Here is a 24,799-nt window from a genome sequence, read left to right as displayed (position 1 = left end):
AAAAGATATATATATATAATAGAATTAGAATTTTAAAAATTTAATTCTCTCATCATATCAATAATTGTTTAATCAGAATCTAGAATTATCGCAATCTTACTTTGAACATTGTTGTATATAGAATGACATCTTTTGATGAGAACGGCGTCTTTTTGCATTTCCGAGACGAGTTAGAAATTTGTAAAGCCGGTCCTGCTATGCTTGCCTCGTTAATAATTTATTGAAACTGCGAGGCACAACAAGGGGTGTGAAAGTTTTTTCCCCAAGTTGATCCACCTCCCACGTCCATAAACAGTTATTCTTTTACTATCTCGGTAAAATTATACATTTGACTATAGGCAAACTGTAGATATGCACGATCACCAATGCGTATCTGTTAACGGAGATGACTATACTATCATAGAATATTATCAATGTGTGTGTCTGTCATCGGAGATAACTATACAATCATAGATTGTATCTAAGTAAGCGTGAATATTATGAGAAAAACTTCCGATTTCTCGAGATTTCAAGATTTCCAAATTTTTGTTCTTAAATGAAGTGAAAAAATAATTTGAATTTACATAATATAAGATAATAACAAATAAATTATTTGTATTTTAATATATCACTCGTATTTTTGGTGCTGGAATTGTATAGAATAATTGTATAGATTAATTGTATAGAATATAAGTAATTAAACACCAGGGATATATCAGTTTTTTATTTGTAAAAAACAAAAGGGGCATTATTTAATAAAGATTCCATAAATAATAAAAAGATATTCCTATGGCTTTATAGTACATATCTGTTTGCTATAAACGAGTTTATTGGTTTGTGAAGAATAATTTAAAATACATATATTATTATATGTATGTTCTATAACAAAAGAAGAAACTATTTAACTGTTTAGATCATAAATGATACAACAACATTAGAATGCATACTGATAATTAAAATGTACGTACAAAATGTTATTATTATAAATAAAATTTATATTTTTATTATAAATAAATATATTGATTACAATTGAATTATATTTATATTATAAACATATTATTCTCGTCTGTTTTGCAATGCCTTACCTTAAAATCAGATACTGTTTACATTTTCTCGTTTATATTACCGATGTGCAAGCAAGACTGATATATAACCGCCTGATGTCTTTAGTAACTGAAACACATATAATAATGACAGATATTGAAAGCATTCTTCAATCAATAATGATAATTAATTTTATTTTTATTTTCTGTGTATTTTTGAAGGATTTATAATCTATGTATAATTTATGTATTTCTGAAGAATTTATAATTTGTATATTTTTGAAGGATTTATAATCTAATTCAATACTTTAATTCAATCATTTAATGTCTCCCGTACTTGGAACACTAATTTATATAATATAAATATATGCAATACAGTTTATATTAGTTGCACTATTCTTCAAATATTATCTTTCAATTGTTATCATTCAAATGTTATGCAAATTTTGCACAATTTTGAGGAAAGAAAAAATATAAATTCAATCATATTTTCTCAAAAGACAGTTAAAGTTATGATAATTTTATTTTCTTTGCAATATCTTTTTGTATCGAATTTGATAGGTGTAAAATTGCTTTAGCTTGCTTACGTTACAAAATGTAGCCATTGTCATAGGGAACAGCTTTCCTGCAGTAAGATACATCGGTCTATTGGTACAGATCATTATGGTCAATAGATTTCTCGCTTTTTTGGGCTCCATCATGTACCATTTGAGCTCGCATGCAGCCTTGTAAACTTCCTCACACTTGATAAACAGAGCGATTATATACGCGATAGAATTACACGTTAAATCAATCGAGATTCTATATTGGGCGAATAAAAAAAATCTTAATTAGAATTACACTTCATATTCTATCATGTTAGTAGTAATCCAACACAATGAACTGTATGGTACTTACTTGCGCGAGTAAAATTTCTCCCACGGCACAATAGAGGCAAGTATGCGCAAATGAATTAACAAATGTTGTCATGATGAAAGATGAACGCAATACAGAGATATTGTCATGCTGTGTTATTATCTAAAGGAATAAATGAGATTCAATATACATATATGTAATTAATCTGTATTCCGAATGTAAAGAAAATTGATCCATAATATATATTTAGAGTTTTTAAATTTTTAAATGAAAAACTTCTTTATACTAATATGACGTTAACTATATATTAATTCTAATGTATATTATATTATTATTATCATTATTATTGTAAGATTTTAATATAACATTGAAAGAAAAAATGATATATAATCATAATAATTATAATAATTATTGTTTAATTATGAAATATGTATATTATATAATTAAGGATATTTTTAAAATGTACATAAATTTATATATATATATATATATATATATATATATATATATTTTATATTAATATGCAATATTGAAATTAAAAATTAATATTTATATTTATTCTTAAATTTTTAAAATTACAATTTAAAACTTAAGGAAAAAAAAGACAAAGAAAATATATATATTATTTTTTTAAATATCATTTTTGAAAATATATCTGTAAAAGGATACAATTCATATTAAATATATAGAGAAAATGCAATTAAATAAAACATAAAGTCTCTCTCTCTCTCTCTCTCTCTCTCTCTCTCTCTCTCTCTCTCTTTCTCTCTCTCTCTCTCTCTCGTTCTTTGTCTCTAAATTAAGTCTTCCTCTCTTCTTTCTCAAAAAATTACATAAATCAAGTTAGAGAAAAATATACTTACAGTACAGAATAAAAAACCATAAAAAGCAAATAATATGCTAAAGTAAAAGAGCGCCCCAAGAAGTATCAAGGTGAATATATTATCAATGATATTGATCGATCTGTAAGAGAAAATCATCAAAGAAAACAATATGTCAATGAGAATTTTATACTATATCATTATAATATTTTTAAATTGCAAAAGAGATTCTATAAAAAATCTAAAACGTCGAATTAAAAGAAGTCTAAGATGTCAAATTAGAAAAAACTAAAAAGTTAAATTAAAAAAAGTTTCTATCATTTTATTCTATTAATAGGACATTTAAAAAAACAATTCATTAATCATTTTGATTTATTGTAAATTAAGTTTATTTAAATTTTACAATTTTATGATAAAAAAATAACGTTATTGGAGACGTTATTACAAAGTTCCACAGTCTTATATTAGTCAAATAAAAAAAGTCTTATATTAGTCAAAATAAAAAAAGAAAAAAAAATTATTATTAAATATGATTCATAACCTGATAAGACGTATATGATTTTGAATACTGCGGGATAGAACACTTTCAAAATTGTTACATTTATCGAGATTGATGATGTGCATCTTGAGATTCTCCAGCTGACCGCACACATGAAAGACTAGCAGACTTAAAAAGCAATCTGTACCGGTGTACGCAGCTGCAACAATAGATATGCCGATAGTTTGCAGTGCGTAAGTTATTTCATATAAAGGACTTTTATCTCGCTCATAGAAATAATACGTTTGTAACGGCACCAATCTACCAGGATCCGTTTTATTTGTCAAATATCTCAATGAAAGACCGAAGACAGGAAGAATCGTAAACAAAAAAAAGGACATGAACATTATAAAATATCCGAATATTGTGAACATGCATGCGAGTCTAGCTCGTTTTATCATAACACTTCTTTCTTGCATAGTTTTTGGCTCTAACCAATCGTGCTTAATCATGTTTAAAAGCGGTAGAATATCTAGAAATAATAAATATATAGGAGTATGTGCATCACAATGTTATGTGCTTATTCTTAAAAGATATTGTAAAGAGGGATTCTAAAGTAGATATTAATAAAAAACATGTTTTTGAGTCATGTACATAATGATAACAGATATATATATATATAGCTTGCTTATACCTTTCTTTTTCTGCCATAAGATAAAAAATTTTATTGTTCCTATCACACATGGTAAGGTGTATTGTAGATTATCGATCACTGACATTATGTCGCCCCATATTTTGACCAGAGAATACACACCTGGAACGATACAGACCCAGATCCCTATATTTAGTAGAATAATTACGCGCATGTTCGTCATTAATTTCTCCCATTTAGTTTCTTTATTTTTCGGCCAAATGCCCAACATCTTCAAGCACATTCGATTTAATTTGATGCACCATTTGTAATCTGCACATATTTACAAAAATGAAAAAAATATCGTTAATATCAAATCATTTTAGCCAACAAAATTTTTTTACGTTTTTTATATTTCTTTTCTTTCTGATATGATATATGATTTTCTGATATATATTATTTAAATATATATTTAAATTTACTTTACGTATTTACATTTACATAGAGTAGATAAATATTGGATCTCGTTGAACTAAAACATGTAATTGTAAATGTAACATGTAATTATATATATATATATATATATATACTGCCTAAAATAAATTTGTTATTATTTTGAATAATCATATATATGTAATATCATCATTATTTTAAATAGTTAAATAGCAAATTTTAAATAGTTAAATATAACAAATTGTTTTTTTCAAAGAAATTCTTGCCAGATTTTAATTTGCATTTTTAATAATCTTGTGTTATTGAAAATAATTCGAATATCTGTTATAAAAAATGATAAGTTGAGTTAATTTTGATTAAGTCAATTAAGGAAGAACACCTGCATATGCCGAATGTTTCGATGTATTCATATCGGTATCTACGAAGAGACTGAGAGCTTCTTCATCTTCATTTAGGATAGCGGTAGATCGTTGCGTGAGAAATTAATACCATAATCGACAGATGTACATGTTGCACATCAATAATGTAATACTCATAACGAGAAAATAGGCGATGTTTATACCCCTAAGGGTTTCGTAATAAGAAAATTTATAGCACAAATGTACAAACGAGAAATATAGACACAGAGCCGCACTTAGAAACAAAACTTGTGAACTGACAAATTATTACTCGAAGATAAATTTAAAATTATTAAAATTATTAAAAATATTAAATATAAATAAAGATAAATTTAAAGTTATAATTAAATTGTACTATGTTTTTTCATAAATCATAAAAAATTGAAAAATTTAGAAGATGTACGTACATAATAGAATCAGAAATCTAAAAATTCAATTCTTTCATCATATCGATAATTGTCTAGTCACGATTTATTGTAATTTTATTTTGTACATTGTTGTGTATATGGAATGACTTTTTTAAATGAGCGTCTTTTTGCACTTTCGAGATTTCTCTAGCTAGGAATTTGTAAAACCGATCCTGCTACGCTCGCCTCGTTAATAATTTATTGAAACTGCGAAGCGCAACAAGGGGTGTGAAAGTTTTTTCCCCAAGCCGATTCCTCCTCCAACGTTTATAAATAGTTATTCTTTTACCACATCTCGATGAAATTATACGTTTGACTATAGATATGCACGATCACCAATGCGTGTCTGTTACCGGAGATGATCATAGAATATTACTAGTGTGTGTGTCTGTCATTAGAAATAACTATACTATCATAGATTATATTTAAGTAATGTAAATAGCAATGTGTCAAAATCAGACAATATCTAAATACTGAGATATTGTTATAATCTAAAATGAGAATCAATATACACGCAATTAATCTTTATTTCAAATGTGAAGAAGATTGCTTGACACAGTATACATATTTGTATATTATGAGTTTAAATTCTGAAATGAAAGTATCTTCTCTATACTAATGTGACGTTAAATATTAATTCTAATTTATGTTATATCATTATTATTGTGACATTTGCATATTTAATATTTAAATGAGAGATGTATCATTCTAAAATGTATTTATATAATTAAGAAAATTATTAATTATATATATAATATTATTAATTAAGAATATTATTTTTTTAAATTAAAATTCATATATATACATATACATATATGTACATGTATATACACATATGTATATTTTTTATTAATATGTTGAAATTAAAAATTAATATTTATATCTCGTTCATAGAAATAATATGTTTGTAATGACATCAATCAACCAGAATACATTTTATTCGTTAGAAATCAATATTTATTAAAACATGTAACACTTTAAATTTATTTATTTTAGATTATTTTAGATCTACACAATATACATATATAAATATATATATATATATATATTATGCAGCAAAAAAGCGTAGTAAAAAATTTAAACCATATCATTTTTTATCACACACATACATTGACCTTGTAAAAATATTTTAATACATTAAAAGATTACAATACATAGAATTAATTTATAGTAAAGCATATATTATGTTAATAACAAGTATAAAAACTTTACTGTAATTATGTAATTTTTGTTTATATCCATAACAACAAAGATATCGCGTCGATTTCTAGATGAATGTCCCTAATTCAATTACGATGTGCCAGTAAGACCGATATATAACCACCCGATGTTTTTAATAACTAAAATATGATATATTTATATGATATATTCATATGTATAGTATAAGATTTATGTAGACATATTTTACTTTAAACATATTTTAGACGAATTTAATCTTACAAATTATTGTTATATATGTTTTACTTTCTTTTCCCATTTTGCATTATTAATTATTTACTATATAAGATAATGGATTTCAAAAGTATAGATATTGAATGTGTCTTACATACAATGAAATACTGTATTGATGTGTCATTTTTAACATACATCTTATTTTATATTATCACAGAATGCTTATTATGTTATATTATTATTTACTTTTTGCATTATAAGTATAGAATTTGAGCATAGAATTTTGAAATTTTATTATAGAAGATTTTTCAATATCTTATGATAAAAAAATTTTACTATTCTATAATTTTTTTTACAAGGAATGTTAAGGAAAAGAATTGTTTTATCACAATATTACAATGACGTTAATTTGGAGTTAATCTTACGCCACAAAACGTAGTCATCGTCATAGGAAAGAGCTTTCCTGCGGTAAGATATAGCGGTTTCTTGGCTTGCATCATCATAAATAGGAGATTTTTCGCTTGTTTCGGCTTCAAGTTGTACCACTTGTATTGGCAAACAGCTTCATAAATCCCATTGCACTAATGAACAGTGAAAACGATCAAACCACATATTCAAATAAAAGTAAGTTCATCAAATGCTCAAACGGTAAGTTCGTCAAATATAAATCACATAAAATTAATTAATTCTATACTCTCTGTGACATATAAATTGTAATATAAATAATAAGGAAATAATTAATATAAATAAGCAAAATTACTTACTTGGATAACTAAAACTTCGCCTACCGCACAATAAAGACACATATGCGTGAATGTATTCATGAAGGATATTAAGATGTAAATTAATCGAGCGATGGAGAGATTCCGACCTTGTGTCATTATCTAAATCCAATTTGGCAAAAACGAATGAATGTAATTAGAGTTTTGAATAATTAGAGATTTGAATGTGTCTTAAAAAACTAAAATTGATTTTAAAAAATTGATCAAATATTGAAATAAACTCTGCAAACATTTCTATTCTAAAAGCAAAAATTTATTCAAGAAATTTAGTTTATTTAATTAAAAATAATGAGACCATTTCTTGAGAACATTTTCCTGAGAATTTTTCCTTTTATATATTTTATTCGTTTTATATATCTTTTAAAAAGAGTAAATGATATTTATTTTGTGAATCAATTTTTTTAAATGGCATATAAAAAATAAACCATATATTTACAATTTTAATTTTAAATTTATGTTTATTATTGCAGATAGAAACACACATAAATAAAAAGTTAGAAGAAAAATACTTGCAGTAACGAATAAATATCCGTATAGAGCAAAAAGTATGCCGAAATAAACTAACAATCCAAGTAGCATTAAAGTAAATGTATCGTCAATTATTTTGATAGATCTGTAAGAGAAGGTTAATAAATATAACGTCAATAAATATACATTATATTTCGCTTTATAGTCTCTCTTCTCATCTTTCTTTTTTTTAAATCTTTTTAGCCTTTTTTTTAAATATAAATAGCAGATAATATTATATATAATTTTGTAATTATAATAAAAATAGAAACTTCTATAATTTAAAATTCATACAATTTTATGTAAAATTTACATAATTAATAAGTTCAATTATGACTACTAAAAATTGTTTGAAAAAACAAATGTATTGAACTATAAATATAATTATATATTGAACTATAAATATATAAAATTAAACTTGTTAAATTAACTTTCCGCCAATAAGATCTTTTGCCAATATTTAGGAATTTATTTTAATATTTTAATATAATAAGAATTTTTAGATCAAATCAGAAAAAAATGTGAAAATATTCTATAATTATACAATAAATTGGTTCATTTCTCCTTTGCTCGTCAATGTACGAAACCTGATAAGGCGTATATGCTCCCTCACGTTGAACAATAGAGAGTCGAAGCGATTAAATTCCAGATCGAGTATACGCGCTCTGAGGTTCTCGAGTTGGCCGCATACGTGGAAGATAAGAAATCCCATGAAAGTGTCCGTACCGGTGTATATGGGCGCGGCTGCCATCAAACTGAAGCCTTGTAGGACGAAAGTCATTTCATAAAATGGACTGTTATTTACATTGTATAAGTAATACGTCTGCAGAGGCATCAATCTACCCGGATCAGTAATATTTGTTAGATATCTCAATGACATGCCAAAGCCGGGAAAGATCACGACCAGAATAAATGAAATGAACATTACGAAATATCCCCATATCATTATCAGACGTGCAGTTTGTGCACGTCTTACCATAATCGCTTGTTCTTTTTCTGTCTTTAATCTCGTCCAGTCCTTTTCAATCATTTTCAGAATTGGTATCAGAGCTATTGGGAATAAATTAGGATTATATCGCATAATTTTATGAATATTGAAAATTATACACACTTTCGAAAAAAAGAATTAGAAAACAACAAATATAATATTAAAGATAAATGTGTAAATTATTGTGAATAAACACAAAAATTCTTAATTTTATTATATAAATTTTATTGTAAAAATAATATTTAAATTCATATCTTATTTAAATCATATAATATTAAAATTTAATGGATTTTTCTCTTCTTAAAGTTTTAATTGACAGAATCAAAACAAGAAGAATTGAGAGAATATTTTTCTTCTTCTTATTTAAAATATTATAATATCTGATATATTGTGAAAATTTTTTTTTAAAGAAATACCATTTTTCTTTTGCCACATTAAAACGAATTTCATTATTGATATCAGAAGTGGCAAACTGTACTGCAAGTTATCAATCATAGATGTGATGTCGCCCCATATTCTGATAAGGGAATGAAAAGTCGGAATAGCACTGCTCCAAATAATTATGATTAATATAACAATCACACGAGCGTCGGTCATCCATCTCCTTCGTCCACTCTTTTCCGTTTCCGGCCACATTCCCAAAAGCCTTAAGCAAGCTCGATTTAACGTAATGAACCATTCGTAATCTATTTTCAAAAATAAACACGATGTATTAAAAATTTTGAAAATTTAAATAGAATTCATTAATTTACATTTTACTGAGATTAATTTATATGATTTTTTATTTACAGAGAAACAGCATATGTTGCACACATATATTTATTTTTTTTATGTACGTAACAATCGATTTTTTTACGGTTCTTATATTTTTTAGCTTTTATTTAGAAATACAATATTAAAAATTCGCTATTCATTTAAACGGGAGAAATTTTTGCTATATGAAAATTATCACAGAAAAAAGTACCTGCATGTCCTGAATGTCTCGAGACATCCATACCGACGTATACAAGGCGACTAACTTCCTTTTTTTCGGTGCAATTGTATTCTCGACTACTCGTATAATAAAGTATGCAAAAACTTTCAAATTCAATGGCATTATACAGGTGAATACAGATAGCTATTAATAATGCAAATGTCTGTAAGGAAAATATGCTTATAGCTCATTTGTTCATCCCAAAGAGGGTTGAATTGTGGAGGGATGATTAATTGCCCCTCTGCAAACGAAACAGCTGCAAACTATCGACAGCAAAGGGCCGCATTTACTTACGTATTAAATATATTTCACAAATCGCGAAAAATTATGTACTAAATTTTAGGACTAACTCAAAGCATATGTTTACTTTGTAGATTGTGTATGTGTATTAAGGAATTCAATTTCCAAAAAAATATTTGTATTTTTCCAAAAATATAATAGATATGATAGGAAGAATTGAATTGAATTGAATGATTAGTTTCACATTTCATAATTACTGTAGAGTCAATCCTTTAAGAAAGACTTTTTGCGTTCTTCTCTTCATTACTCGATTATTCTAGCGATTTTTAAAACCGGCCCTGTGTAAAGAGCAATTATTGATTACCTGGGAGCTGTGCAAGTTTTTACAATTGAAGTTTCAAATATCGAAACTTTAACTTTTGTTTTTCCTTGCCTGAAATACTACCCTTTAACAATAGTCTAATAAAGTTGTCCAAGAAAATTATATACTAGCAAGTCATATACACAGCCATGAGCAACACGCAACACAAATACACTCATTATTATCCATCTTGTATCTCTCGTCAGACTATAGCATTTTGAGATTCCTAAATTGTTATCAAGAGAATTATTTCGAGCACTCTGCTCACTATTGTTTATTAAGTCTGCAATTGTAAATTTTTGAGAAACATTGGAAAATATATAATCTATTAAAAAAGAGTATAAATTTTTCTAATATGATATTATGTAATATTAATTGTATACACATATATATATATATATATATATATATATATATGCATGTATGTATATATATATATGTATGTGTATGTGTGCAATAAGTGGAAATTGTTGGCGTGTAGAATAAATGTGGTAAGTGTAAAATTAAAATATATAGAATTAATTCTACAAAGTCTATATTGATATAATAACAAATATAGTAAAAGCTTAACTCTAACTATTAAGTAATTTTCCTTTATATCGATAATAATATATTGATGTCATGTTGGATTTCCAGAAGAATGTTCCTAATTCAGTTACGATATGCCAGTAAGACCGATATATAACCACCCGATGTTTTTAATAACTAAAATACGATATATTTACGTGAATATATATGAATATATATAACATAATATTTATGTAGACACATTTTACGAATTTAATCTTAGAAATTATTGTTTTATTTCCTCTCCGTGTTCGCATTTTTATTATTATTTTATAATTATTTATTATTAAGATAATTGGTTTCCAAAGTATAGGTATCGAATAAATGTAATGTCACATATACAATAAAACACTATATTCATACGTGTAATTTTTAAAACAATACTTATTTTATATTATCAGGGAATGCTTTTGTTATATTATTATTTTATATGTCTTTGCAACAATAAATTTTTTCCTTTTTTAACATAGAAGATTTTTCCACATTTTATAGTCAAAAAATTTTACTATTCTATAATTAAATATTATCAAATCTCTTCAATATACCGTTTTTTATGAGAAATGTTAATGGAACGAATTGTTTTATCACAATATTATAATGATGTTAATTTGGAGTTGCTCTTACGCCACAAAACGTAGTCATCGTCATAGGAAAGATCTTTCCTGCGGTGAGATACAGCGGTCTCCTGGCTTGAATCATCATAAATAGGAGATTCCTTGCCTGTCTTGGTTTTAAGTTGTACCATTTGTATTGGCAAATAGCGTCATAAATCCCATTGCACTTAATGAACAATGAAAACGATCAAACCATAGGTTCAAAAAAGGGCAAGTTTATTAATATAAGTTTATAAATATTCAAATAAATATTGCACAAAATTAGTTAATTTTATACTTTCTGTGACATATAAATCACAAAAAAAATAATTAATATATAAACAAAATTACTTACTTGGATAACTAAAACTTCACCTACCGCACAATAAAGACACATATGTGTGAATGTATTCATGGAAGATATTAGGATGAAAATTAATCGAGCGATGGAGAGATTTCGACCTTGTGTCATTATCTGAGCAATTTGGCATAAACGAATTAATGTAATTAGAGTTTTGAGTAATTAGAGATTTGAAGGTGTCTTAAAAAATTAAAATTGATTTTAAAAAAATTGATCAAATATTGAATAAACTCTACAAACATTTCTATTCTAAAAACAAAAATTTATTCAAGAAATTTAGTTTATTTAATTAAAAATAATGAGACTATTTTTTGAGAACATTTTCCTGAGAATTTTTCCTTTTATATATTTTATTCGTCTTATATATCTTTTAAAAAGAATAAATGATATTTATTTTGTGAATCAATTTTTTTAAATGATATATAATTAAAAAATAAACCATATATTTACAATTTTAATTATAAATTTATGTTTATTATTGCAGATAGAAACACACATAAATAAAAAGTTAGAAGAAAAATACTTGCAGTAACGAATAAAAATCCATATAGAGCAAAAACAATGCCGAAATAAATTAGCAGTCCAAGCAGCATTAAAGTAAACGTATCGTCAATTGTATTGATAGATCTGTAAGAAAAAGTAACAAATAATAATATCAAATATATATTATATTTATATTTTTTCTTCTTACCTTTCTTTTTTTTTAAATATAAATACCAGATAATGTTACACATAATTTTGTAATTATAATAAAAGTAGCAGAAAAATTTTATAATTTAGAAATCATGCAATTTTGTGTAAAATTTATATAATTAATAAGTTCAATTCAATTATAATTACTAAAATTGTTTGAAAACAAATATATTAATTAAATTTGTTAAATTAACTTTACATCAATGAAATCTTTTGATTTATTTACGGATTTATTTTGATACAATAAGAATTCTTAGATTAAATCAGAAAAAAATGTAAAAATATTCTATAACTTTATTAATAAAATGATTCATTTTTGCTTTTTTCGGCAATATGTATGAGACCTGATAAGGCGTATATGCTCCTGTGCGTTGACGGATAGCTCGAAATGATTAAATTCCATATCGAGGATACGCGCTCTGAGGTTCTCGAGCTGGCCGCATACGTGGAAGATAAGAAATCCCATGAAAGTGTCCGTACCGGTGTATATGATCGCGCCTGCCATCATGCTGAAACCTTGCAGAATTAAGGTTATTTCATAAAATGGACTGTTATTTATGTTGTACATGTAATATGTTGGCAGAAACATTGATCTATCTGAATTGGTAACATTCGTCATGTATCTCAATGACATGCCAAAGCTAGGGAAGATTACGAGCGCAATGAATGAGATGAACATCACGAAGTACCCCCATATCATTATCAGACGTGCAGTTTGTGCACGTCTTATCATAATCGCTCGTTCCTTTTTCGTTTTTATTTTCGTCCAGTCCTCTTTAACCATTTTCAGAATTGGTATCAGAGCTATCGGGAATAAATTGGAATTAAATGTCACAGAATATTATGAATATTAAAAATGATGAAAATTATTAAACATTCGAGAAAAAGAATTATAAAACAAAGAATATAATACGAATATAATACAAGAAAATATAGATTTAATACTAAAACATTTTATAAATTATTGTGAATAAATACAAAAATTCTTAATTTTATTATATAAACCTTATTATGAAATAATATTTTATTAAATCATATAATCATATAATCATATAATCACTATTGAAAATTAACAGATTTTTTAATTTTTTGTTATATAAAATTTTGAATACAAAATCGAAAGAAGAAGAATTGAGAGAATATTTTTCCGTATTTCTCTTTTTTTATTTAAAATATTATAATATCTGATATATTGTGCAAATTTTTTCGTTAAAGAAATACCATTCTTCTTTTGCCACATTAAGACGAATTTTATTATTGCTATCAGAAGCGGCAAACAGTATTGCAAATGATCAATCATAGATGTGATATCACCCCATATTCTAATACAGGAATGAAAAGTCGGGATGATACTGTTCCAGAGCATTATGATTAATATAACAATTACACGCGCATCGATCATCCATTTCTTTTGTCCATTTCTTTCGTCTATTTCCGGCCATATTCCCAATAATCCCAAGCAAGCCCGATTTAACGTAATGAACCATTCATAATCTGTTTTCAAAAATAAATGATATATAAGATTTCGATAAAATTTAAACGAAATTCATTAACTTATGTTTTACTGAGATTAATTTAATACTGAGGTTAGTATTTAATTTATGATTTTTTATTTACAGAGAAACAGCGTGTGTACACACATACTTATTTTTTTGTTTATGTACAAATCTATTTTTCTACAATTGTTATATTTGTCAACTTTTATTTAGAAATATTATTTGAAAATTTACTATTCATTTAAAAGAGAAATTTGTACTACTATATGAAAATTATCGGAAAAAAGTACCTGCGTGTCCTGAATGTCTTGAGACATCCATACTGACAAGGCGAATAATTTTCTTTTTGTTGGTGCAGTCGTATTCTCGACTATCCGTATAATAAAGTGTGCAGAAACTTTCGAACTCAATGACATTATACAGGTGAATACAGATAACTATAATTAATAATGCAAATGTCTGTAAGCAAAAGATGCTTATAGCTCGATTGTTCACCCCAAGAAGGGTTGAATTGTGAAGGGATGGTTAATCACTCCTCTGCGAACGAAACAGCTGCGAACTATCGACAGCATCGAAGGGCCGCATTTACTATAATAAATATATTTTACAAATTGTGAAACATTATGTATCAAGCTTTAGGATTCATTCAAAACATACGTTCACATTGCACATTGTGTGTGTATATGTGTTAAGAAATTCGATTTCCAAAAAAATATATTTCATATTTTTATGAAATTATAATAGATAATATAGAAATAAGGATTGAATTTAATTTGATAAAATTAATTTTTGATTTGATTGAATTTAATTTTTAGTTTAATATCTCATAATTAATGTAGAGTCAATTCTTTAAGAAAGACTTTTTGCGTTCTTCTCTTCATCACTTTAGTGGTTTTTAAAACCGACCCTGTGTAAAGAGTAATTATTGATTAGGAAACATGCAAGTTTTTACAGAAGTAGTTTGAAATATCGAAACTTCAACTTTTATTTTTGCTTGTCTAAAAATTACTCTTTCACGATGGTCTGATGAAGTTTTCCAAGCAAATTATATACCCAGCACGTCACATATACAGAGCATGCAACACAAATACATTCACCATCATCCAACTTGTATCTTTCATCCGATTATAGCATTTTAATCCCTAAATTGTTATCAGCAGCATTATTTCGAACATTCTGCATCATTTATTAAATCAGCAGTTGTAAATTTTTGAGAGAGTTTGGAAAATATATAATCTATTAAAAGAGAATAAATTTTTATAATATTACGTAATATTAATTGTATATATATATATATATATATATATATATATATATATATATATATACATATATGTGTGAATATGTATATATATATGTGTGAAATAGATGAAAATAGATATGAGTGTTTATTATATATTCCACAGTTTTTATAAATTATTATATATTAAAATAGAAATTAAATATTTTGATAGTATAGAGATCGTTTTTATTCAATATTGCAATTATATATACAACTAATTTGCATGATTGTTTATTTAAAATTAACATAAAATAAAATAAACGAAAATAAAACACGAATCACTTGTTGATATAATAATTATATAACATATTTATATAATAATTATATAATAATTATATAATATATTTATTTTGAGGACATATTTGAAGAAAGAATATTTGATATTATTTGCAATTTTATTTTTATTATATATATATATATATATATATATATATATATATTTTATCATGTGAATTTATTTTTCAATAATATAATTTTTAACATAATATTAAAAATTATTATCATACATATATAGATTTGTTTCTTGTAACCTATCATTTTCAATACTGTTCGCGAATGTCAGTTGTCTTCAAAACTCCATACTTAAAATAAGAATTAATAACAATGTAAAAATGATGAAATCCTTTATTCTCTTGTAATTTCCTGCAGATATTCGCGATTTTCTTCGTCTAGACTGATATGAACATCCGGACGTGGAGGATTTTCACATGAAATACCGTAAGTAGCCACACCAACGAATTTGCCTTCGTAAATTAAAGGACTACCGCTGAAACCCTAGATAATAGTTATAAATGTTAAATTGATAATATTTAATTTCGATATTCCTATTTCATTAAACTTTTGCACACGCACATACATATACATAGCATATTTTGGATTTATGCACATAGCTATTAAATAATACTGTGATTCTTATTTATATAGCTTAAATTAATTCTTTTTTCATAATTAATAATAATTAATATTTTATTAGTATAAATTATTATTATATATTTATTATTATTAGTATATATTATTATTATATATTTATTATTAATTATTATAAATATTAATTAATATAAATGTAGTTGATTAAAGAATGAGAAAAATTTGCATTAGAAATATCTATGTGAGAGGCTTTTTCAAATTTAATTAAATTTTATATTAAAAATTACGTATATAATAATTTTTAATTTTATCTCTGATGATATATTTCGCTTACCTTACAAAATATGCCTTCGGGTTCCGGCACAGTACAGAATTCAGATACATCGAGCTTCTTCTTGTGAAATGGTTGACATTTTTGAGAATTTATTGTATTTAACGTGACTTTCTTGAGATGCGCCGTCTTCTTTCCTTGATGATCAGCCATCATCCACCCAACCATTTCTAGTTTCGCGTCGGGCGGTACTTCTGTGTCAGATAACTTAATCGGTTGCACAGTATCTCCAAATTGAATCGGCTGATTGAGCTGCGAAAGATATTTCATTCAATTTGTAATATGTATCGCAAAACACGTAGGGGAATTTCCGAAACAATTAAATAAGAAATAACAAAAATTTTTTTACACTTCAATATTTCGTCTAAGCGATTAGCAAAGGGGAACAACTTATAATTCCTAATATTTTATTTGAAAAGAAAGAATTATCTTAATAACACATTTAAATATTAAAAATTTTATAACTTAAATATCTGATATATTTAATTATGTTAATACATAGTCGGTTTCTGGTAAATATCAGTTAATTTTACACAAACACATATTATTTGTTTTGTTAAATAATTATAACAAAACAAATAATATGTGTCTGTGTGAAATTAAAATTAATTAAGATATATAAATATATATTTTATTTATATATTCTAATTAAAATAAACACACATTTATATAAATAAAATTAATTAAAGCATGTACCTTAATTACACCAAGACCGCTCGTGACGGGATTATCAAGAGGATTATTAACGTAATGATTTTGCGAGAACATTTCTTTTACAAAGATACTTTTGCCACTGGGTTTGAGGCTGCTCGTACCGCAAACCACGACTATATTGTTCATGACATTCCAAATATGTTCAAATGGCGGCACGCATCGATCTGACGTGACAACGTGTAGCTCATCAAGTATCGCACCGGAACATATGGGTTTGCCGTTTCTTTTAATCAACACAACGTACGGATACTTGCTGATATCAACATCGCCATCACTGATTTCAACTTCCTCAGCATTAATACCTGCGAATATTAATAACTTTTAACAATAATTAATTATTCTTTTCTTGTCAAAATGAAAAATACATTATTCTTAAATAAAAAGAAAGGGAGAGAGAGATAACAATTTTATTTTACTTTGTATGCAATACAAATGACTCAATTTTTAAATGCATGAAATTAATTTAATGTTTTTATACTTTCTCGCGATATTATAATAATGCAATTAAATTTAAAAAAATTAATATTAAAGAGCATAAAAAGAGAATAATTAGTATTTTTGAATACTGATTTTAGCTTCCAATATTTTAGAGAAATTTGTGATTAAAGTTGCAAAAATCGATTATTTTATTAAACTGTATAATCATATAACTAAAAATTAATGTTAAAATACATAATTAAAAATACAAATTAAATTAAAATTGGTATAAAAAGTGCTCCCTATTTTTTTGAGTATATATATATATATATATATATATATATATATATATATATACATATAGTAACATATTGATAAAATACTACTTACCAGCAACAACGAAAATCAAAATCCATGTGAGTCGGAACATTGCGAGTATCCCATATAAGAATATGATCTGGATAGAATTTAAAATACCCAACGCTATATTTGACTACTGTTTATATATACGATCGAATGTGTTTACGCAGTTGTGTTATTAATTATTAATCATTTACACAATTTGAAAAGCACAACACATCATTAACAGCAAATGATAACGCAACAGCTTTTTTTCGATTTCTGAGATGATTCATGAGAGAGATCTTTTTGCGCGATATAAAATCATAAATTTTAAATATATTTTTGAAATTATATATGCATATTATTTCAGACATGAAATATGTACTTCCAAAGTGAGAAAAAAATCGTTTATTATATTATCGTTTATGATATTGATTTATGATTATATTATATCATACGTTTTTGATTATATTATATTATATATTATATATTATAGTTATAAAAAGAGTAAAATAAAATGAGTATTTCTGCAAATTTGACATATATGAAATCATGAACGGCGGGAGCCAAAGTCTCAATATGAAAAATAATAAGTTATATATAATATATATATCATTTATCATTTTAAATTAAAATTAATCATAATAATGTTTATTCATATTTTACGTTTTGCATTGTTTCTACTAATATAAAGATATACGTAATTTTTTTTGTTAAAAAAATTACAAAAAACTATTGTTCGTGAGAGACAACGGTGTGCCAGAACAACAAGAATTAAAGAAACGTGTACGCGGATAAAGTCACTTAGTCACACGTAACGTTGTGTAAAAATAAATTTATTGAAGAGTCACAAAATCAAGCACAAAATGAGTAGAAAATTAAGAAGTATTTTTATTACCGGAGCGATTTTACAGCAACGGTGAGACGTTCTTTTAGCAGTATAACTGAGACTGCGAGTGTGCGAGACTGGAAAGTGGCGGTGTGATTTGTGAAAGTAAAAAAATGCGACTAGTGGATTTTTATCCCTTTTTAGTCGAGAATGTTTAAAGGAATGTTATTTCTGAATTTAATGGAATATTTATATTAATTAATTTTCAAAAAATATCTGATCGTAATAAAATTCTAATAACTTTTATATTTTGAACAACTATGGCGTTTCAAAGAAAATGAGAATTATGAAAAAATTGATGAAGTAATACATGTACATTTGTATAAATTTTAGTCTTGATAATTTATTAGGAATAATATCATTCGATCCGTGAGTCACTGATGTGTCAATATGCAAATACGCTAATTGCATATGGGGCAATATGATTGATATGATCCATGACATTGATTTAGTGCCGTGGTGAAGTCTCATGATTATGTGCACCCAATATAAGTGGTTTTTCAACTGTTCGCGGATATAAAGAAGAGCAATTTAAGAAAATTATCGATACTTGTATAAAAAAAAGCGATTGACAATATATTTAATTTTTCTTGCATATTAATAGTTTTTTTTTCAGTCAGAGAACAATGAATTTCCAGCTAAAAAGGTATATATTTAAGAGGAACGATGGAGGACGATAGTTTTATTATATACATTGCTCGTATGATATATAAAAGATATTTAAAAATCACCTTCGTATTTTTTTAAGTACATATTCATAATATTCAGAATTGGATTCTGTTGCTTTAGGGAACACCTATGAATAAGATATGACGCTAATAAATAAATAAACATAAAATGTGTACGTGTATTTAATTATTCTGTAAATTCTGTAAAATCTATAAATTCATTCTTTGCAAATGTTACGTCTTACCGATTCCGCAAATCCTTTCTTCCGCGATGATTGCCTAATTCGCCTGTCTTGGCTTGTAAAGAGAATGTTGGACACGTAATTCGATCACTAGTACACACTATCAAGACTGACGAGACACTGAAAATCTTTCTTTCGAAAGATTGAAACAGCGCGCGCAATAAGATAGATTACCGATTAGATGGTTAGGCTCTCGCAACTAATCAGTGAATATTGACCAGATATCTATGAGTAAAGACACTTAGGAAATAGTACCGATTCTTTTAACAAATAATTTTTGTCACGCGACGACATACCTATGATATTTCGAAATTTATCAAGAATCAACCACTTGATTTCTAAAATATAAATGATATCAAGAAATAAATCTTATAGATTATAAATTAGGAAACTATTAATTAACCAGTAAACACTTAAAAAGAATAAATCACACACATCCACAATTAATTATGATTTGTTATTCAAAGTGAGCAAAAATTATTGTAACCTCCAGTCGAGCATAAAAATAAAAATAAAGTCACTTCGTATTCTGTTCGACTGATGACCTTCGCATTTATGTAATATCCGCGAAAAAGCACACATACATACTCCCTCTTATTACGTTTAATTTAACATTATTAATTATAAAATAATTATAATTTTATGTTTAATTTTGTTTTCTATGAATAAATTTAAAACCTTGTTATTAACTTTTTCTATTAATTAATTACCCCGCTCTCATTCCTAGTTATTAAGACTCGTACTTGGTTCCGCCCCGAGTGAAAGGGATTAAATTCCCCATAGATTTATATGAAATTCCCTTATCGAAAAGGGAACCACCGAGCGAACATTCAAAGGACAGAGTAACAGCGATTCAAAGAGAGTCGTTTACCTGCTTTTCGAGCTTTAAATTTCGTTCGATCTAAGTCGCTTTGGGAAAAATATATCTGTGTTACGCTCTTCCTTCGACCCATCCTTCCCTGGGCCTGAACGTAACACAAAACATGAAAAAAGATATTTTCGCAAAGATATTTTCACAATATTTCAACAAAGTGATATATTTGTAAACTTATATAAGATTTTTCATGCATGTTAATAATATTATTAATATATATACTAAAAAACATAATATTTAATAAATTCTACATAATATCTATTTTTTTTCGTTTTTTACGTTTCTAAAATCTTATACATGAAGACTTAGAAATTTTTCATAGAGGGATTGTATTATATCACATAATTTATATTTATTTTATTTTCAAATTAATATTTTGTCGTCAGTAAGACGGATATGTAACCGGCTGATGTTTTTATTAACTGAAAAGTATTTATTGAAATTAATATAAAAATTAAAGTGTAAATATAACGTAAGAAAACATCAGATAATATACAATATATTACATATTGAAATGTGCAAGTATGATTTATAAAAAGATGATTTATAAAATGATTATAAATACATATGATTTATAAGAATTAATCATATTAACGTTATATATTTATATATATTTGAATTTTAGCATAAACTTACGTTGCAAAATGTAGCCATTGTCATAGGAAATACTTTGCCAGCGGTAAGATAGAGAGGTTCATTGGTCCTGATCATTAGGAAAATTATATCCCGCGCATCTTTTGGATTCAGAGTATACCATTTATTAAAATATGCAGCATAATGAATTCGATTACACTTGAATTCAAGAAAAATACATTGAGTATATATATTATATATAGTATAGTATATATCAATTAAGAATTACATTAATTAGTATATATTAATTAGTATAGATTAATATAGTATATATATATATATGTTTATAAAATTTAGGTTATATACATCTTTAATATAATATAATATAATATAATATTATATGTGTGTGCATGTTTGTGTACGTAATTACGTATGTAATTCCATGAATAAGTCAATTTTATTATTAAAAAATATTTTTATTTTAATATATATAAATTTAAAATAAAATAAAAGTAAAAGACCTTTTGTTTCACAGTTAAAGTGTTTCCGTAAAGTGTTTAAAAAGTTACAATAATGATTACAGAAAAAAAGTAAATGAATCATAAGGAATTAAAAAGTATATGAAAAGTATATAAAAAATTTAAAAGACTTTAAACTCTTACCTGCGATACTAAAATTTCGCCTACAGCACAATAAGCACACATGTGTCCAAACGTATTGATAACCATTGTTATGAGATATGTTAAACGAGAACTAGATAAGTAATTCCCCTCATCTAGAAGCTACATATTTACATATGTTTAAAATATTATTATAATAAACATAGAATACTTAAAAAGCATTTATATTATTATATATATAATAATATATGTATATTATATTATATATATTATATATGTATATATATATACATATATATATATATATAATATAATATTAATAATATTAGCAAAAATAAAGTTATTTTTACGTGTATAAAAAGCGTAATGCAATATTTTGTATATCAAAAGTTTTCAAACGCTTTACTTACATTAAGAATTAAAAATCCGTAAAAAGCGAAAAGAATACCAAAATACAGAAATAATGCAAGTAACATTAGATTAAAAGTGTCTTCTATAATGGCAATAGATCTATATAGTAATGATTTATATATTACATAATTGTGTTATATTTAATATATCATTTTATTACATACATAATAATTATTCTTTTGCACAATCATTCTTATATTACATAGTTTTATATCTGCATATATTGTATAATAAATAAAAGTGTATTTATAGCACATGATAAATGCAAGCATGATTACCTGATTAGCCGCGTGTGGTCCATTACGCAGTTTTTTAAAGCTTTAGCATAATTTGTGAATTTATCCAGATGCGTGATACGATTTTTCAGGATATCCAGTTGGCCGCAGATATGAAATATCAACAAACTAAGAAAATTATCTATACCCGTGTAAGGCAAAACGCCTAAGAACATGGAGACAGCTTGAGAAATATATATTAATTCGTATTGTGGACTTTTAGTTATATCACATATATAATAATACGTTTGTAATGGCAATGGTTTGCCTGGATCAGTAATGTTCGTTAAGTATCTCATTGAAAAACCACAAGCAGGCATAAATATCGAAATGGAGAGACATATTCCCATCATGCTGTACATAAATATTGTAATTGTACGCGCAGTTTGCGCCCTTGTAATCATTATAATTTTTTCCCAAGAAGCTTTCGGCTTTACCCAATCATCCGCGATCATATCCATTAAAGATGATACAGCTTTAATAGGATTGGAAAATATAATACAGATAAAGAAAATTAAATATTAATATAAAAGAAAATTATAAATATTAATATAAAAGAAAATTAAATATTAATATAAAAGAAAATATTAAAAGAAAAATATGAGGGAATAAAGAAAAAATATTAGTGTTGAAAAAAATTATAACAATAAAATTATTAAAAATTAAATCAAAGAAATTTAATTTAATTTAAAAATATCTGAATCATATAAAAACGTAGCTTTCACAAATTTAAATAAATGTAATATATATTTAAAATTAGCGTTGACGAATTAAATTGTAACATTTATGAGGTAGAGAAAAATATTGCAAATATTTAAAAGTTAAATATATATATATTGTAAAACTAAATATATATAAAAAATGTTTTATTATCTTATGTTATATATATTTTCCTTAATTTTTATTTTTCTTAATTTAACATAAACGATTAAATTTTTATTTAAATTTGAAACTGACTAACCTTCTTTCTTCCACCAAAAAATTACAATTCTTAGCATGGCGGTGACGACTGGTAAAGTAAATTGTAAATTGTCTATCATTAGCATAACATCTCCACGAATTCTTATTAGAGAATGTATGGCAGGAATCAAAATACCAATCAGCAATGACATGAAAACGATAAACACACGTAAATTGCACATACACTTTTCCCATGTAGTTTGTTCTGTCTCGGGCCAAAGACCGATGATTTTCAAAGTACACCTATTCAACTTTACTGCCCATTCAAAATCTATTCAAGAAAATTGTATGATCCAAATTATTCCTAATTTTAGAGGAAATTTTATAATATAATATTAAATTTTTTAAATTATATTATAGATCAAACATTTAAACACAAAAGAAAGTAAAAATGTTCACTATTTTTCTTGAAATTATATACAAAGAGCACACATGATTATAAAAACACTGATATGATATAATGACACTTAAAAAAATATTGAAATTTTAAAATTTAATTGTTTTTATTCTTTAACACATAAAACAACATTAAAATTTTAAAATTTAAATTTTTTAAATCGTTTTTTATCTTTCTTTCTTATTGTTTTATTTGCACAAATATAATTAGCATTCTTTGTAGAACTGAATTACTTCTAATCATTCAAAATTTAAAGGAAACATTGATATTTAGTCAGTTGTTTATTCTAAATATGCGTTTCGCACGTATATACTTTATAATAAAAATATATTTCCGTCAAATATAGCTTCAACGATAATGACGGCACCTTCCGTATTTTTTGAAGTTTTCATGTTGCGCGTTATTCAAAGACTGGCCTCTGTCTCTTTATCCTGGAATAACGTCAACTCCTATTCGACAAAGCGCACGCGTCTTTTTTTATACATGTCCGGGTCTATACATACTTTTTTATTGTCTAGTGAACGACCAGATAATGATCACTTACCATAAGCTTCTTTAAATATTCCGAGCACCCTTCGTTTTTATGTCTCTTCGGCGGGAAACGATGTAATACATAAGTATCCGTGGAAAAACGTGGATATAATAACAGATGGGTGATCGCGGCGGGAAACAATGTAGCAAACATGTGTGAAAAAAAATATGGATATAATAATAGGTGAGTGATTGTCCTGATCGCAAGAATGAACACATACAATATGTACATCTGTTATATTCTCATATACTTTCATAATCGATCTCGGACATACATCTTCGATTTTGTAGGGGAGAAATTGTTTTGAAATTTTTCAAACTGTTATTAACTTTCTTTCTTACTATAGCGACGGAAATCGCGTTACTGGCACAATTTCTTAAGGATCTA

General features: G+C 25.8%; 5 protein-coding genes across 5 annotated transcripts in view; all 5 read right to left on the bottom strand.

Moving 5' to 3' along the window:
* Nucleotides 1–1,051: 1,051 nt before the first annotated feature.
* LOC105249238 (odorant receptor 82a) lies at nucleotides 1,052–3,502 on the bottom strand. The gene is made up of 6 exons (XM_025409086.1): nucleotides 3,480–3,502; nucleotides 3,240–3,396; nucleotides 2,741–2,840; nucleotides 1,920–2,039; nucleotides 1,610–1,765; nucleotides 1,052–1,152 (listed from the first exon to the last, which is right to left on the bottom strand). The coding sequence occupies exons 2-6, from the start codon at nucleotides 3,320–3,322 to the stop codon at nucleotides 1,102–1,104; spliced, it is 510 nt and encodes a 169-aa protein (XP_025264871.1). The 5' UTR covers nucleotides 3,323–3,396; nucleotides 3,480–3,502; the 3' UTR covers nucleotides 1,052–1,101.
* Nucleotides 3,503–6,319: 2,817 nt separating this feature from the next.
* LOC109609852 lies at nucleotides 6,320–9,799 on the bottom strand. Its single transcript, XM_020026899.2, has 6 exons — nucleotides 9,699–9,799; nucleotides 9,151–9,420; nucleotides 8,360–8,796; nucleotides 7,222–7,341; nucleotides 6,883–7,038; nucleotides 6,320–6,405 (listed from the first exon to the last, which is right to left on the bottom strand). The coding sequence occupies exons 1-6, from the start codon at nucleotides 9,727–9,729 to the stop codon at nucleotides 6,352–6,354; spliced, it is 1,068 nt and encodes a 355-aa protein (XP_019882458.2). The 5' UTR covers nucleotides 9,730–9,799; the 3' UTR covers nucleotides 6,320–6,351.
* A 1,125-nt stretch (nucleotides 9,800–10,924) lies between these two features.
* The window catches only part of LOC109610184, a 48,159-nt gene continuing 34,284 nt past the window's right edge, over nucleotides 10,925–24,799 (bottom strand). Inside the window, exon 13 of the mRNA XM_025408942.1 lies at nucleotides 10,925–11,013. Coding sequence (XP_025264727.1) covers nucleotides 10,960–11,013 — 54 coding nt within the window. The 3' untranslated portion in view covers nucleotides 10,925–10,959. The remainder of the gene's footprint in view (nucleotides 11,014–24,799) is intronic.
* On the bottom strand, nucleotides 15,907–18,121 carry LOC105249260 (chymotrypsin-2). The gene is made up of 4 exons (XM_025409085.1): nucleotides 18,020–18,121; nucleotides 17,195–17,514; nucleotides 16,502–16,750; nucleotides 15,907–16,074 (listed from the first exon to the last, which is right to left on the bottom strand). Exons 1-4 carry the CDS (start codon nucleotides 18,057–18,059, stop codon nucleotides 15,925–15,927), a joined length of 759 nt encoding a protein of 252 aa, XP_025264870.1. The 5' UTR covers nucleotides 18,060–18,121; the 3' UTR covers nucleotides 15,907–15,924.
* On the bottom strand, nucleotides 20,972–24,327 carry LOC112638060 (odorant receptor Or2-like). The gene is made up of 7 exons (XM_025409079.1): nucleotides 24,248–24,327; nucleotides 23,485–23,754; nucleotides 22,527–22,998; nucleotides 22,248–22,347; nucleotides 21,880–21,999; nucleotides 21,281–21,436; nucleotides 20,972–21,066 (listed from the first exon to the last, which is right to left on the bottom strand). The coding sequence occupies exons 1-7, from the start codon at nucleotides 24,270–24,272 to the stop codon at nucleotides 21,013–21,015; spliced, it is 1,197 nt and encodes a 398-aa protein (XP_025264864.1). The 5' UTR covers nucleotides 24,273–24,327; the 3' UTR covers nucleotides 20,972–21,012.

The sequence above is a fragment of the Camponotus floridanus genome, unplaced genomic scaffold, assembly GCF_003227725.1.
Source record: "Camponotus floridanus strain SB8 unplaced genomic scaffold, Cflo_v7.5 scaffold24, whole genome shotgun sequence".
Classification (NCBI taxonomy): Eukaryota; Metazoa; Arthropoda; class Insecta; order Hymenoptera; family Formicidae; genus Camponotus; species Camponotus floridanus.
Note: the sequence above shows the minus strand (reverse complement) of the source record. Positions and strands in the feature narration are given on the sequence as shown.

Excerpts from the sequence above, each read along its gene's own strand:
- LOC105249238 (XM_025409086.1), bottom strand. The coding sequence starts at position 3,322 with ATGCACATCATCAATCTCGATAAATGTAACAATTTTGAAAGTGTTCTA. Across the intron at positions 1,766-1,919 it reads GAGAAATTTTACTCGCGCAA|TGTGAGGAAGTTTACAAGGC; the intron begins GTAAGTACCATA and ends CTGTTTATCAAG. Across the intron at positions 1,153-1,609 it reads CAATGGCTACATTTTGTAAC|TTACTAAAGACATCAGGCGG; the intron begins GTAAGCAAGCTA and ends TATGTGTTTCAG.
- LOC109609852 (XM_020026899.2), bottom strand. The coding sequence starts at position 9,729 with ATGGATGTCTCGAGACATTCAGGACATGCAG. Across the intron at positions 7,342-8,359 it reads TCGACTCTCTATTGTTCAAC|ATAATGACACAAGGTCGGAA; the intron begins GTGAGGGAGCAT and ends AATTGGATTTAG. Across the intron at positions 7,039-7,221 it reads GCGAAGTTTTAGTTATCCAA|TGCAATGGGATTTATGAAGC; the intron begins GTAAGTAATTTT and ends ACTGTTCATTAG.
- LOC105249260 (XM_025409085.1), bottom strand. The coding sequence starts at position 18,059 with ATGTTCCGACTCACATGGATTTTGATTTTCGTTGTTGCTG. Across the intron at positions 16,751-17,194 it reads GCGGTCTTGGTGTAATTAAG|CTCAATCAGCCGATTCAATT; the intron begins GTACATGCTTTA and ends TATCTTTCGCAG. Across the intron at positions 16,075-16,501 it reads CCGAAGGCATATTTTGTAAG|GGTTTCAGCGGTAGTCCTTT; the intron begins GTAAGCGAAATA and ends ACTATTATCTAG.
- LOC112638060 (XM_025409079.1), bottom strand. The coding sequence starts at position 24,272 with ATGAAAACTTCAAAAAATACGGAAG. Across the intron at positions 21,437-21,879 it reads GCGAAATTTTAGTATCGCAG|TGTAATCGAATTCATTATGC; the intron begins GTAAGAGTTTAA and ends CTTGAATTCAAG. Across the intron at positions 21,067-21,280 it reads CAATGGCTACATTTTGCAAC|TTAATAAAAACATCAGCCGG; the intron begins GTAAGTTTATGC and ends AATACTTTTCAG.